This window comes from Sphaeroforma arctica, assembly GCF_001186125.1.
Source record: "Sphaeroforma arctica JP610 unplaced genomic scaffold supercont1.44, whole genome shotgun sequence".
Classification (NCBI taxonomy): domain Eukaryota; class Ichthyosporea; order Ichthyophonida; genus Sphaeroforma; species Sphaeroforma arctica.
In genome coordinates this window covers 110,662-124,965 of record NW_014040514.1, presented here as the reverse complement: position 1 = coordinate 124,965, position 14,304 = coordinate 110,662, and the positions used below count along the sequence as shown (strand labels likewise).

Here is a 14,304-nt window from a genome sequence, read left to right as displayed (position 1 = left end):
GAATATATATATTGATCTATGTATAAGTTCACCTTTTATTCAATTTTCTATTCGTGACTGTGATTAGAATATATATTTTTATATTTTCTTGATGTTGTTTATACTTCGGTGGAGCATGCCAGCAGTACTTGTGTGTCGTAGTGCACTTGTCCTTGTTCGAATGCGCATTCGCACCTGTATATACCTTCGAACTGCCTTGACAGTTATACAGTATTCGTGCCTACAGGGATGTCTGTGATTGCCTAAATTCCTTTTGTATGGGTTCTCGACGTATGCTATTGTTTCGACATCTTGAAAGTAGATAGCCGAAACTGTCTGTCTTGTATCGGCAAAGCCGTTTTAGTATTTTACAACTCTTTTGGCAAGTGTTTGAAACAGTCGCGCGGGTGTTACTACGTTAACTTATTCTATCAAAAGCACTGAAGTCAGATTTGTAATGTTTTACGAGCGCTGTCAACGTTTTCGTGTCAATAAATATGCACAACTCTCCTCTGCATTTCTGACTTTATCTCGATAGCACTATTATCGAGCTTCGTATGATGTATCTGTTTCTGATTTCACGGGTATACATTATCACAACAACACACTGTATATATTGCAGTCATATTCGTAGCCATAACTGAGGCGTCAATGACACGTCTTCCTCTTCGTGGTATAGGCCCTATCTACCTCATTCACCAATCTGATTGTAGCATTGCCGTGTATCCAATTGCACTGAATAGGCAGTATCTCGTCGGTCTGCAGTGGATAGTGGACTTGGCAGTGAATGTCGAGGCTGAATTGGCCAAGGAAGTGAGCCAGGAAGCAGATAGTGATGGCCCAGTTTCTTTGATTCTCATGGAGGTAAACACAGTGGGCATTCTTCGTTCACAATGTTTCGTGTAAATATGAACGTGTACGCGAACGTTGCGTTGCCTGTGTGTATGGCAAAAGTGGGATGGTAAACTTATGCGAAGTATTTAGACTGTTTATGGATGGTTTCATGCATCGTAGTTTGTCAACATCCGCGAGTGTCTTTTTGCGTGCAGTGCAGGTGAGTTCTGTGCATGTCGAAGATTGATAAAAATATCAACGACTTCCGCGTGAGCGTCAGAATCTTAATATGCAGATACTTATTTATCGCGGAAGTCGCCAAAAGCATCCAGTATTTGCATGGTACTCGAGCCACTACTACCATGGCAACTTCTTTATTGCTTATATGGCATTGGGCATATCCTCACACTGGATATCCATTTGCGCTGCCACACCGGTGCCTCTCCAATGTATATTTCTACTGTATCGTATTCTCGCGCAATTCCCGTGTCGCAAGCAAACTGAACCCCAAGTATGAGAGTCAAGGACCCCTATATTTTGAACTAATGGCAGCCTGCCTACTTGCGCAGTCGTGGACTTCGTTGATGCCACAAACAGAATATCCCGATCGATTAGGCAAGCATTGGAGTGATATTGGATTCCAGGTGAGGATGGAGCCGTGTGATTGCTTGTCGGTTCGCCTTTAAACCCTTTCCCCACTTTTGCCAATAACTGGGGACGATCCCTCTGCTTTGATTACAATTATCCGCTGAGTCTTAATTCAAATCTATCGATGGCGATACTATTTCACATTTACGTGTATATCCTTATATATAGAACATCAAGTCGAGCTTGTAAAGTTATTCGAGCTTTGTTGTCCTTGTTTCCACAACCTCATACATGTATTTGCATTGCATAATTATTCTCATGCTACAGGGTAAGGATCCAGTCACTGATCTGCGAGCGATGGGTAGGTAAAATGTGGCTGATACAAACTGTTGAATTAGGCAACCAAGTGATGAATCTCTATTAGCCCTCCATCGATGACTTGAATGTATTGATTTGCATGTTACATTTATAGAACTATGCTTCGATGGACATCAGTGACAAGGTTCAATTGCACAGCATGTCTTGTTTGCAGCTCAATTTGGATTGGCACTATGCTCGATGTTGCTTCTATACGACCCCCTATAGTAGACTGCTACTAGACTACTAGTTAAATTTTCTCAGGCAAAGTCGTATTTGTTGAAGCCTGCTGGGTACTCATTCTTTCATGCGTGTGTGATTGTAGGACACCTGGGGCTGTCCAGTGTGCACTACTTCTCTTGCACGTACCCGAAATGGGCGAGATCAGTCATTACGAGGGCCAATCATCCGAAGCATTGGTGAGTCATCCTTCTGCACACTGTAGTCTCAATGTGTCTATCAGCGTAGGCGATGTGCATGCTATTCCGCTTCGGTCACCATTTCATTAATATATTTAAAGATACCTGAACATCTCCGAAGTATTGTGTGCATATGTATATGTATGTACGGATCGTCCCTCCTATAAAATATCCAGAGATACATGGACATGTTGGAAGAATGTATATGTACAAGTATGTGCAGATCCTCCCTCCCATAATATACCCAAAGATACATGACCATCTTGGAAGAATTATATGTGTATGTGCAAGTATGTGCTGATCCTCCCTCCCATAATGTACCCAAAGATACATGACCATCTTGGAAGAATTATATGTGTATGTGTAAGTGTGTGCGGATCCTTCCTCCCATAATATATCCAAAAATACATGAACATCTTGGAAGAATTATATGTGTATGCGCAAGTATGTGCTGATCCTCCCTCGCAAGTATGTGCTGATCCTCCCTCCCATAATATACCCAAAGTTACATGAACATCTTGGAAGAATTATATGTGTATGTGTAAGTGTGTGCGGATCCTTCCTCCCATAATATACCCAAAGGTACATGAACATCTTGGAAGAATTATATATGTATGTGTAAGTGTGTGCTGATCTCACACCCATAATATATCCAAAGATACTTGAACATCTTGGAAGAAATGTATATGTACAAGTATGTGAATATCCTTCCCCCGCTGGCTTTGCTCTGATACGACTCGCTTGCTCGTTCTTCATTTTCTCTTCTCATCTCAGGTATCCATTCGCCATAACTCTGATTCAAATAACCAGCTTCCTGTATAGCCGGCTTCAGGTATGCTCAGGATGACATTTTCGTCATCAGGTATCGATTTCGATGGTCCCATGAACGGGAACACACGTACGTTGGTGCATAGGCTCAAATCAAGTTCACTGATAAGCTTTGGAGCCAACACACACACAAGACCGAACGCAGATTAATTCTGGTGCATATATTTATTCTTGGCGTTCCTGGAGGGGTCTGCATCCCATACACACTTGTTGGTACCGATTTCGTTGTCCTTGATTGTCAGACGTTGACACTTCATCTATACGACAGACAGACTTTGACTCAACAAATGTATTTTCGTGCGCAGGATGGCACACTGAACGCCACGCTCATGTCGTTAATTGAAGCCAATGATAGCGACGACGCCGATGAAGACTTCAAACAACCTGTGCAATGCGTTGCCTTCTTTGATACGTGCTGTATGTGTTCGTTGGCACTCGCTGAAAGTGTTCGCTCTTAGTTTTGGGTTGATGCCAACTCGCTAGTTCGAGAGTAGTATATGTAGATCTACGTACCCGGTAATTGGTATTCATAGCGCAAGCTTTCATGGTTATGTTCCTCTGCCGTAGACAATTATGTTCTCACATTATACTGTCCGTTTGTACATATGATGTTTGTGTGCAAGTGTTTATCTTTGCAACAGATATTAAACATTCAGCTTTGTACAGTTCGATATAGTATAAACATGGGCAGAAATTCTAGCGAGGTATCTTTTAACCTAGCTACCGGCAAGTTATAATATACGAGGGCGACAAAAATATATGGACCTGAATGCGTTTTCGTGTCACAACACATATAGAACAGTTGCATCTGTATTCTGAGTGCGTAGGTATAAGTTGTATTCTGAGTGCTTAGGTATAAGTGTATGATACACAAAAGGTATGGAGGTATGGCCCGTGAGCAAGTTTACGTGAAGTGGCACTGTCCCTAACCACCTTAGGATAGGGAGTGCAACACTGGTATACACTCGCAAGGGTGGTACTAAGTAGGTCTGCGTGTCTATGATACGTGCACTTGTCTGAACCATTACACATATGGTCGCGACAGTTCATACCACTCCTCTGACGGCTATTGTACTCACACAACAGGCTATATGGCGGACCTATTCGATAGGAACTGGACGTTTGGGAAGCATACAAACGTGATGGAACACCCACGTGTCATGCGGGAAACGGAGGAGGCCATTCTAAGCACTGTACGCGGCGAGAAGATCATGGCTCGGTTCCTACCCGTACGACAATTCACCAGGGGTCTAGAATAGTGCAATATACAGTAAATGAATATGATCGATACAGGCGTCTGTTGTGTGTATTCAATTGCCTCCAAAGGCTCATCAGCACGAGATAGGTACCTACGGCAGTAAACTAGGCTAGATACATCAATTGTTTCTGTGCACATGAATGTTATATTCACTGATTGCATAAGGAAAAACTTTAATGAGATCCTCGTCTCGTATGTTAGAAGTGTAGCAGAGCAATGCTAAGTACAATTTCGGTGAGTAATAGCACGAAGAATTATGCATCGTCCTCATAGTTCTAACTAGCGGTAGTACAGCACACATCATTTTTTCGTGTTGTACGTGGCAGACCTTAGTAGCACATAGTGCTTAGCTGCACCACACGGCCCAAGCCCCAGCAATCATAGTACCGTTTGTACTTTTGACTTCGGTTAGCAAACGCACCAGGATTTCATGGACTATTAGCTGCGGTGGTGTTGCGCTATCATCACTCACCTGTACTGCACTCACCTGTACTGCAGTCTAGACTCTGCTGCTACGCAGACCCCTACCTATGGGCATTTGGTCGTATTTAATGGATTCTGTTTATAGTGCCGATGATGGAAGATCCCACTAAATATCTGAGCTGAATTTTAGCTCTCGGTGGACACACGAGAGCTGAAGCACACCATCACGAATACGAATTCCCTTCATTGATCAATGGGGTTAAGCTGAGATTGCTTAGATTGATGAGACCAAGGGATGTGCTTGCATGTCAAGTGAAACCTTTCATCTCACATGGGCCACCGGATACCGAGGAAGCGCTACAGAAATGCACGCGAGTGTGTACGGCGCTACATTAAACCAGCTGAAGCTCTATCCTTGTTTTTAATATACTATTTGTTGTATAAGAAATGCACGATGGGCCATGAACGGCTCGACCTCGTAGCACCAACATTTTGGTATCAAATACAGCCTCGGAGATATCGGTTAACTTTCTGTAACAGCCATACGTGTAGTAGCACTTACCAACACCCCTTTCTGCCATACAATATGCAAGCCTTGTAGAATTGTCGTAGAACGCACGAGATTGTATTTATCTTCCAATGTATTGCAAGCTCGCTTGCGGATCACTCACAGACACATAGCTTTAAGGCCATCGAGCTCGAACCTTAAGTGGTATAAGATTGAGTGTGTTCTCCGCATTTCGCTGTGCTGCGCGAGAGTCTGTCACTTCACTGTAGTCCTCAGTGACCTCACAGGCAGTGCCGTCTGCGTTACCAGAATGCGTATGTTGCCGACTTGCTGTGCGGAATAGTCCGAATTGAAGACCTAAAAAAACGAATGATGATTCATGATGGTATGATATTGTGTTTAGCGTTAAAATCTGATCAAAGTGATGACGCTCGACGAATCATGCGATTCTGCGACGGCTATTTTAATTTGTGTGCATCGTTGCATCAATGCATGATGAATAAATACATACACATATATCTGAGGCGACTTCATCTACGCGAAGGGATACATACATAGCACCTACAACTTACAAGTCGAATACTTGTATTTAATTGTATGCTCATAAGAAATATACTAGCAGCTGCACCTTCGCTTTGTGCGCTTATCGGTGTAAGGACGGCTTCAAGTTCTTTCATAACCATGGCTAGTGACCCGAAGAAACTTAGCCAGCTCCAGCTACCACAGAGATCGCATTTAAAACTGCCCAAGGATGTAGTTAAGGAAAAGGAGGTGCTGGTGTTTGGTGATATCCACGGATGTTTTGACGAGCTTCAAGAACTTCTACACAAACGCAAGTACTCACCAAGCACGCATGTGGTGCTGAGTGTGGGGGATATGGTCAATAAAGTATGTTACACGCAGTCACGCACAGAAAAAGCGATTGTGCCGTACAAAAGAATTTAGTTCGCACGTGCATGTTACTACGCATACGATACCAGAATTAGCGGAAAGATCAATGCACTAAGCCACACGTACACGCCAAGCACACGTGTGATGTTGGTTGTGGTCAGAGTGATGTTTGTAGACGTATATACTAAGTTGTGTATGTTTTGAACCATTGGTGCAAATCTTGAGTAATTGTCAAGCTATATAAAAAACAATCGTAGTCCATACTATGAGTGGGGGATGAAGATCCATATGTGAGTGCATGAGGAGGAACTTGACCCACGTATTTATTGGCGAGTTTGTCGAAATGCAAACACCAAATAAAGGTGTATGAGTGTAAATCGGTCTTCTTAGGCATCGCTCATTGATCGATTCTTGGTTCAAACCTTACCTCAAAACGACAGTCTCTTGACTTGGGAATTATGTGATAGAGCCATGTATGTCATCAGAACTGCCAGCCGGTGGGTCCACTCTGCGTTTGCGTTGGCCGGCATACAATAGCGTTCATTTTGGGGTTTGTGGTGTTCACTCGCGATCTCAAGTACCACGCCTGATGTATCTGTGTATATGCATGTGAAATATAATACATCCATCTCCCATGAATGTTCTGTGGTGTATCGCCCATACCATATCATTGTGTATACAGCTCTGGATTTTGACTACAGGCCAGCATGGAAGCTACTTTACCTTTGCTATTTGGTGGTACTTACCCCCTGGTTTATTCGTTTTACACATCCACCACCCACCCACGTATGCGTGAACGGATTTTGAGATGTGAGAAGCTTGTACACTCGAGCGAATTCAACTATATAGATAAAAGCAGAAAGCACAGGCATATCTTATCGGTTTTGAATTTGCACTCAGCTTACAAACCGTCGCACAAATAGTTATCTGTGAATTAGATACACACAAAAGGCCAGGAACATAGCCACCCAAAGTGTGACAATAAGCTAATGTAATGCATCGAAAGTGGCCGTCAGTCCATTGTGCCAATCGCTCTGTACTTATAACCTCACAAGTTCTCTGGTGTCTCCTTTCGATTTCAGGGTCCTAAATCGTTAGATGTCTTGAACTGGTTCTACGAGAATCGAGAGAACGGCGTGTACACCGTACGAGGTATGTTTTTGTTCAACAGTGAAAGAACACGACTCAGTATCGATATAAACAACGCTTTCTGTTGGGAGACGAAGGAAATGGGTTGTATACGTAAATAGAGTTTGTTAACGGCACATGTATGTTTCCTTCGTCACGTGGTGGAATGCAGAGCAAATAAACGTATTTTCAATACTCATGCATATGTTCTATAAAGTGGACCGGATGTACGTCAAGGGGTATTTATGGGATACCGCTTATTTCAAGGGTCATATATCGCGACAATATATTAGTTATGAGAAGAAATGTTCATTTAATAACATTCGCGTTCTAGTGCGAGGCCATCGTTGCGGAGGTCAGCATATAGTTTTATGACGGAGCCACATCGATATGTTAGGCAAACAGGAAAACTGGTTTTTGGATCAAGTCTAGTTCAAGATAAATTGCTAAACTAAGCTATAACTCTAGCGTTACTTACTCGCATTATCGACGAGTTTCCGTATCAGTGTCCAGAAAATGTATCAACAAACACAAAGGCTGACAGCGGATGTAATTCTTGCACTATTTACATACACAGGGAATCATGACGATAGTATGCTGGTGACCCTCGACAAGTTGAAGGAGGGAGGAAATGACGATATCGTCAAGCCTTCATACTCGTACATAAACGATGTGAGTCCTCGTGCAATAGATCTATGCAGATTATGACATTTTTTTGTCGTCGTAATAATACATTCGTCACCGTTGAAACAATCTGTTCGCTACTTCTACTGTTTTTATTTGGCGTGTTTGTCAATGTGGCCACGTGGTTTAAGGGGTAATCTTAAGTTTCGATTCGTCAGCTCCGCCATTCACCAATTACTGAAAGTATATGCTACTTTTCAATTGATACATCCACCTTTTATACATATTCTTTTGACATGAGTACAGATCACAACTGAGGTACATAATTGGGCGACACGGCTACCATACACGATAGAAATAGGCGATCTCCTCATCGTCCACGCTGGAATTGTACCGAAGTTAGACATGGACCAACAGACACCTTTTGACATGACGCGAATGAGATTCGTAACTGACACCCCGGTAAGCTGGCTCGTGAGTGATATATGCGTATTCAAGCTGTATCTCCCATGTGGCATGAATAGATGTGTATGCCTACATGGTATGGCCTAGTGCGGGTTCGCCCATTGTCTCTAGTATATGTAAGTTGGAGGCCCCCGTCGCAGTATTGCCGATGTTGTATAATCTATTGGCGCGCCAGCCTTCGACTTGCGGCGTGTTTTACGTGTTATAACCTTGACATAACCTGTGCTGTGTACATCTGGGCTTAGTATGGAGAGGTATCGGTATATTGTTCGAGGGAGTGCTCATGCCCCCATCCCATCCCCTGTCTGTACTATCGCTAGCAAAATTACATCCGGTGATAGGTTACAGGTACCTTAATTTTCGAGTGACAATAGCAGGCGTGGTTTACTACCTGCAAGGATAGAAACCTCAATGCCTCAGTCATATCCCTTAGCCTCCCCAGTATTGTCACCTAGCGTATTATATCAGCTCCTCCTATCCTGTCGCTTTTCTTCCCACTTGATAGGAAGGAAAGTATGAGCCCCTACAACGGTTCGCAGAGGGTGCAGTACAATGGGCGACAACCTGGCCTGGCCCTCAGCTGATTGTATTCGGACATGACGCCAAGCAGGGGTTACAAGAGGAACCCTTTGCACTCGGCTTAGATACTGGCTGTTGTTACGGAAAGCGCTTGACATGTGCGGTGTTTGAGAGGTAGGTCACTGCGCGTGCATTGGCCAGTGCGAATGGTAGTGTTTATGTGGTTGTCGCTTAGAATATAAGCACACAGTGTTGTGTATGGGTGACGTTCGGCGATGTATTTGAAGTATGATCTGTAAATGGTGTGCTTCAACTTTTTATTAGCTCAGGAGTATGCATGAACAAATTATGGACAGTGCAGGCATGGGTAGCGCGCATATGTGATCCTGCCATTGTGTCATACAACTCTTTGATGATTTATATCGTCTGTTGACTAGTTGCTCCTGCAAACATGTTGCCTTCGAACGAGCTGATACGACTGCCTATACGGACATTGGCCTGGGCACATTCTAATTACATATGTTCTATTGCTTTTCGCATTCTCCGTTTCTCTACATCAACAGCACAAATATAATCGGCAAACCCAAAGAAGATTGGTATCGGCTAGTCCACGTGAAAGCACATGCGGTATACGAGGAGCCCGGAACTAAACCTCCAAAGGGTAGCGAGCCAACTGAAGCTGAAACTAATCCTAATTCGTGCCCGATTTTGTAGGCGTTCTTTCAGTCGGTATAGGATCGAATGGGAAAATTCTTTGTCTTACCAGGGGTTTAGAAACGGGGAAGTAGCGTGTTTGTATTGCTACGAATAGTGGCTCTATAAACTAACCAGAGGATTACTTCCGCTTAGTCACAGAATTCTGCGAGGTGTATATTACCTTATGGCACTTGCGGATGTAATATCCACAGTGAAGTGATCTTGTGGCCCCACTTCTACAGATCTGGCAGTTTTTGAATTCGTGACAGATCTCGTGGCATGCTGCCATTTGGTCGTCTGAGTATGTGTGACCATTCTCTCACCAATAGAAGGTGCTATATCATTCTGCAATGTATGATATACACACAGCAATCTGGCGTTTGCTCGACAGCTAGCTACGGCCGTAGTCTAATCCTGTTATACCTCTACTAAATATAACATAATCCACTAAACATGTTTCAAAAATAATAATCGCATATTGGGTGCTACCACTATAGCGCCGTCGATTGCCAAGATCAGACGCTCGCTTTGAAAGGTTGCCACGTTTTGTTTATTTCATGCCTGCTTGGTGGCATCGCAGGCTGTGCGGATTACACCTGGTGTGTTCTGACAGGTGAGCAACTAACGCCATCTGCATAAATTCTCACCGCAGCACATATTCTCCGAAGAGACTTCGGCCAGATCTGATGACCCGACTTGTGAAGACCACTTCATTTCCGCGCCATTAGATAGCGTGTACACCTGACTGGCCTATGTCCTCATCGAACTATGTCCTCATCGGTAGATATATGTTGTGTTGCGTATCAATGACAAGCCCGGTCAGCACACGCGTCTTGTACGCAGAGCAGCCCCAAATATGCACTCATACTTACAATACCTTGCTGAAAACAGCTCAGATTACCTTATAATAGCCTGCACTGATCTCTGAGTAATTACGATCTGATTACGCGCTGATAAATTCAGCATTGGACACAGCTGTATTTGGCACTGTGCTGAGAACAGCTGAGCGACCGCAATGTAACTCATCAACATAATCACTACACCGGGATAGGGGGAGAGGATCCACTATGCGAAAAGCATATTGCAGGATTGGGATATCGATGACTTGGTAGCAGCGACTGATGGTTAGGAAATGCTACAGTCTTGCCACGTGCATAGTCTTGCTCGCCTATAGTTTTGGTTAGAACTTCGGGTGGGAGTGGGGGGTTTGGCAAGCCTAGCTCAATGCGCTTTCCTCTTTTTCACTGTCAGAAAGAAAACCCCATGCATAAAGTAAGTTCTCGGCTACGGAAATTGGATACAAATTCACTCATGAATTCTCAATTGACTTCGGCTGGCAAAAGGTAGAGGGTCGCATTCACCGCCCGTGAAAACTATAGACAATGTATGACCATTGCCACACTTATAATACGACAGGTAAGCCAGGCAAGAAGTACTATGGTCACGAACACAGCGAAGGGTTGCTTACATGTGCTGGCGCCAATCTTGTCTCTACTGATCAGTGCGATAGGTCGCTCTACAAATAGGAATTTCTTGCGGATGATTGCTACCACTTCGAACCCAATGCACTTCCCATCTGTACCGAGTGCACAAATTCCAGGCGAATTTCATGAATTTTAGAAGCCTTGCTATAGTCCAGAAGGTATTTGATTCCCAAAAACCAATAGCTGTCGACTCGCTACAAATCACGAGCTCAAATTGGATACTAAAGTTGCGGTGGACGCCTATGTTTGTGTCTATGTAGAAACATATCTAAAGCAATACTTTTGAGACTACAACCATACACACACATAAAGTTTACAGGTGAATGTGAACGAAACACGCACAATTGCAAGTGCATCCTATTTATATGTAAGTGCATACAAAACAGTGCAAGTCTGTGTACCCTCACCTTCGCCTAGTATCTTCTTCGTGACTGCGTATGGCGTATCGAGGTCCTTGACCTTCCCGAGGATCTTTTGAGGCCCAACCGAAAGGGTTGCTTTGCCCTGACAATCGCAAAACAGGGCATGTAAAGTGGGTAAGATTGCCATGGCCTACCGTGAGAACGTCTGAAGAATGTTTGTATGCGTGTACGATATACTTGCCATTCGTAAACCATACCGCAGCCAATAAGGCTATTATAGAAACATTCACGAGGAAGGTGCTCATCACGACTTACTCTTGTGCTGTATGTGTTTTTTTGTGTATTACAATACGTAAAAGATGCATACTCGGGTTCCTATATCTACAGGCAATATATATGTATTTAATTTAGGGTCATAAACTGAAAAATCGGCGAGTTGACCTGTATACTGTCTATGAGATCAGGTGTCAAAGATCCACGATATTCAAATAAAAACAATTTTACCTAACTCTTAAGTCTTCTATGCATAGCAAAAATGTTGACCAAACCCAATGAGCACTTGCGACCCCTTCTCACTATATCATTCACAAAATTGAGCTGGTGCCATCATAAATTCCCTACTGCATAATCGTAGAGGATACTGGGGGAGCTTACTTTGCAGAATACCGTACTTTCTGATAGCGAGGGCAGATATATCCTAAACATCATTGCACGTGAGGGCTGCCCACTAAATAAAACTACACGTTTGTGCGGAATGTCACAGGACATACATATGTCGTAATACATTTATGTAACAATATCGAAGTTGCGAATCAGTCAGCACCTCGGGAAGAAACTGCATTGTCTTCCGATTTGGTTGATCCTACCAACATACACCGCACTGGAAACTGTTCACAAGATGTTGGGCCTGTTCATAGTTTCGCAGAGAGAATAACCATATGTATAGAACTATTGAACTGGCACATGCTGTAGTATGTAACTGTCAGAAAACATGACAGACACTCAAATCCTTTAGAAGATACTGCATAGTACAAATTCGAAAAGATTCAAACCAACACAATAACATCACAATGGTTTTCACCTTGTAAACTACAGTTACCGGGAAGGTTCAGTCCCAAAATCGAAAATAAACAATAGTATGTCGCCCTAGGTGTAAGGTACAACCATAAAGTTTTATCGCTCTGATCTATACCCACATACACGATGAATTATACACCAATTAATGAACATATACGGTGCACAGCTAGTATAGCATTCCGAACAATTTTAGATAGCGGACTAGGTGTAAACTACACGCCAAATAAAGTAGGCGCAGAGCCAGCAGAGTTGACAGTACCAAAATACGCATATATATTAGCAACAATGTTCGACACCCGGCACACTTTAGACAGGGCTATCAGAAGTTTTGGGCTGTCGTATAAAAATTCAGTAAGCGTGCTTGTGTATGCGGTTGGTAATTCTTTAGAGCTACTATATAGTTCGTCTACTTTCCGTGGACGTAGAACTTGTCAGTCAACCAGAAGTAATTATAAAACCCTTTCCCAGCCATATCATCACAATTCCTATATACTGTAGAGCCGACCAATCGATCCACTGCACCAGCTCGCACTAGTATTTTACATATTCAGAGCTACCTAATATAAAGCGAGCTACCAGCAAGCAACGTAACACTTAACGATATTTTCACAACAATACATACATTATCCAGGATCTCAAAGTCTCCGATCTGTGTACCATCGAAAGCCAACTGATTGGACTTTATCTCTGCTTGAATTTCAATCATGCCATATTCGGCCGGTCCGTCTGCCCCCCGTGACTTATCCGAGTACTGAATCTTGAGCAGCATTTCTATTTATTAGTCGAGGTAAAATATAGTCTGTACGATATAGTGCTCTAATGTTCTTATGGTATATGTAGTAATCGGTGTATAGTGCTTGCATATTTATTTTCAGATCATTTGACTCGAAATCTCGAATGTATGTACATATCGGACACCCATTTCTTGGGTTTGTACCCTAGTAAAGCAGTTTTGGCGGCAATCTATAAATAGATTCATCTGATTACATAGCGGTTTGTTGCACTTTGGCGGGTTCATTGCCTCGGTCCAATCAGAACGGGAAAACACTCAAAAACACAATATATAGAGAAAAACATTAAAGCCCCAGTCAATACAATCATAGCCTTCTGAAAAATGAACATATGTACTATAAATATATAAATATTTACACACCACTCCACACGAAAGTGTCTATTAAAGCGGCACACATGACGCAGTTGTAATCTCACGTAGATTACGTATACTGTGTGATGCACTATAAGGTTGTGTGCAGGACACGTTAGCAGACTAACTAGCGTACTAAGTATATGCACACGAGTGGATGTGTTGATTGAGATTAGACTAACTAGCGTACTAAGTATATTCACACGAGTGGATGTGTTGATTGAGATTATACATCGACATGAGTGACTCTGTAGGTACTACCCCCTCCAGGAAACCCCTAGGAGCACTTCGAAACCTATCAAATACTCCTGCAAAAGGGCAACATGGAAAGGTATGTATATATATAATTCAATCTATAGAGTATGTCCTGGACATTCCAGCGTAATGCTGGTACATAGATGAGTATATGTATAGGCATGAGTGTGCGAACTCCTACAATGAAGGCCGCATTGGCACCCCGTTGATGTGTACATGCAAGCTGTATCGCTATGCATTCTATTTTTTTTACTGTACTGCATTAATGCATATTCACAGGAGTTTCCAATTCATACTTAAAAGTATAATTATAATTCAACTGCTTGTGTTTGATTTCTATCAGTTCTAACTGGTATTTTAATACCGACAACTTCTTCTCGCACGCACCTTCACGCATACACACACACACACACACACACACACACACACACACACACACACACACACACACACACACACACACAC

The 14,304-nt window shown here is 42.9% G+C and overlaps 4 protein-coding genes across 5 annotated transcripts in view; 3 read left to right on the top strand and 1 right to left on the bottom strand.

Annotated features, from left to right (window-relative positions):
- Nucleotides 1-74: 74 nt before the first annotated feature.
- Nucleotides 75-4,264, top strand: SARC_01169 (hypothetical protein; the record flags this gene model as incomplete). The annotated part of the gene is made up of 6 exons (XM_014305130.1): nt 75-843; nt 1,729-1,762; nt 2,084-2,177; nt 2,952-3,009; nt 3,311-3,422; nt 4,092-4,264. The coding sequence occupies exons 1-6, from the start codon at nt 631-633 to the stop codon at nt 4,262-4,264; spliced, it is 684 nt and encodes a 227-aa protein (XP_014160605.1). The 5' UTR covers nt 75-630.
- A 1,479-nt stretch (nt 4,265-5,743) lies between these two features.
- On the top strand, nt 5,744-10,038 carry SARC_01168 (hypothetical protein). Its single transcript, XM_014305129.1, has 6 exons — nt 5,744-6,082; nt 7,168-7,237; nt 7,791-7,885; nt 8,144-8,299; nt 8,808-8,995; nt 9,385-10,038. Exons 1-6 carry the CDS (start codon nt 5,792-5,794, stop codon nt 9,533-9,535), a joined length of 951 nt encoding a protein of 316 aa, XP_014160604.1. The 5' UTR covers nt 5,744-5,791; the 3' UTR covers nt 9,536-10,038.
- A 522-nt stretch (nt 10,039-10,560) lies between these two features.
- Nucleotides 10,561-13,252, bottom strand: SARC_01167 (the record flags this gene model as incomplete). Of its 2 annotated transcripts, XM_014305127.1 has the most annotated exons (4): nt 10,561-10,761; nt 10,986-11,093; nt 11,409-11,505; nt 13,063-13,209. In XM_014305127.1, the coding sequence occupies 4 exons, from the start codon at nt 13,207-13,209 to the stop codon at nt 10,739-10,741; spliced, it is 375 nt and encodes a 124-aa protein (XP_014160602.1). In that variant the 3' UTR covers nt 10,561-10,738. The 2 variants fall into 2 exon arrangements, with proteins under 2 accessions (XP_014160602.1, XP_014160603.1); XM_014305128.1 differs by lacking the exon at nt 10,561-10,761 and having other exon boundaries at nt 10,854-11,093; nt 13,063-13,252.
- Nucleotides 13,253-13,822: 570 nt separating this feature from the next.
- Nucleotides 13,823-14,304, top strand: part of SARC_01166 (hypothetical protein) — a gene marked incomplete at its 5' end in the record, with an annotated part of 2,630 nt that continues 2,148 nt past the window's right edge. The window contains one exon of the mRNA XM_014305126.1: nt 13,823-13,915. Coding sequence (XP_014160601.1) covers nt 13,823-13,915 — 93 coding nt within the window. The remainder of the gene's footprint in view (nt 13,916-14,304) is intronic.

Coding starts and splice junctions, on each gene's coding strand:
- SARC_01168 (XM_014305129.1), top strand. CDS start 5,792: ATGCTCATAAGAAATATACTAGCAGCTGCACCTTCGCTTTGTGCGCTT. Junction 7,238..7,790: donor CGGCGTGTACACCGTACGAG/GTATGTTTTTGT, acceptor TTACATACACAG/GGAATCATGACGATAGTATG. Junction 8,300..8,807: donor GATTCGTAACTGACACCCCG/GTAAGCTGGCTC, acceptor CCCACTTGATAG/GAAGGAAAGTATGAGCCCCT.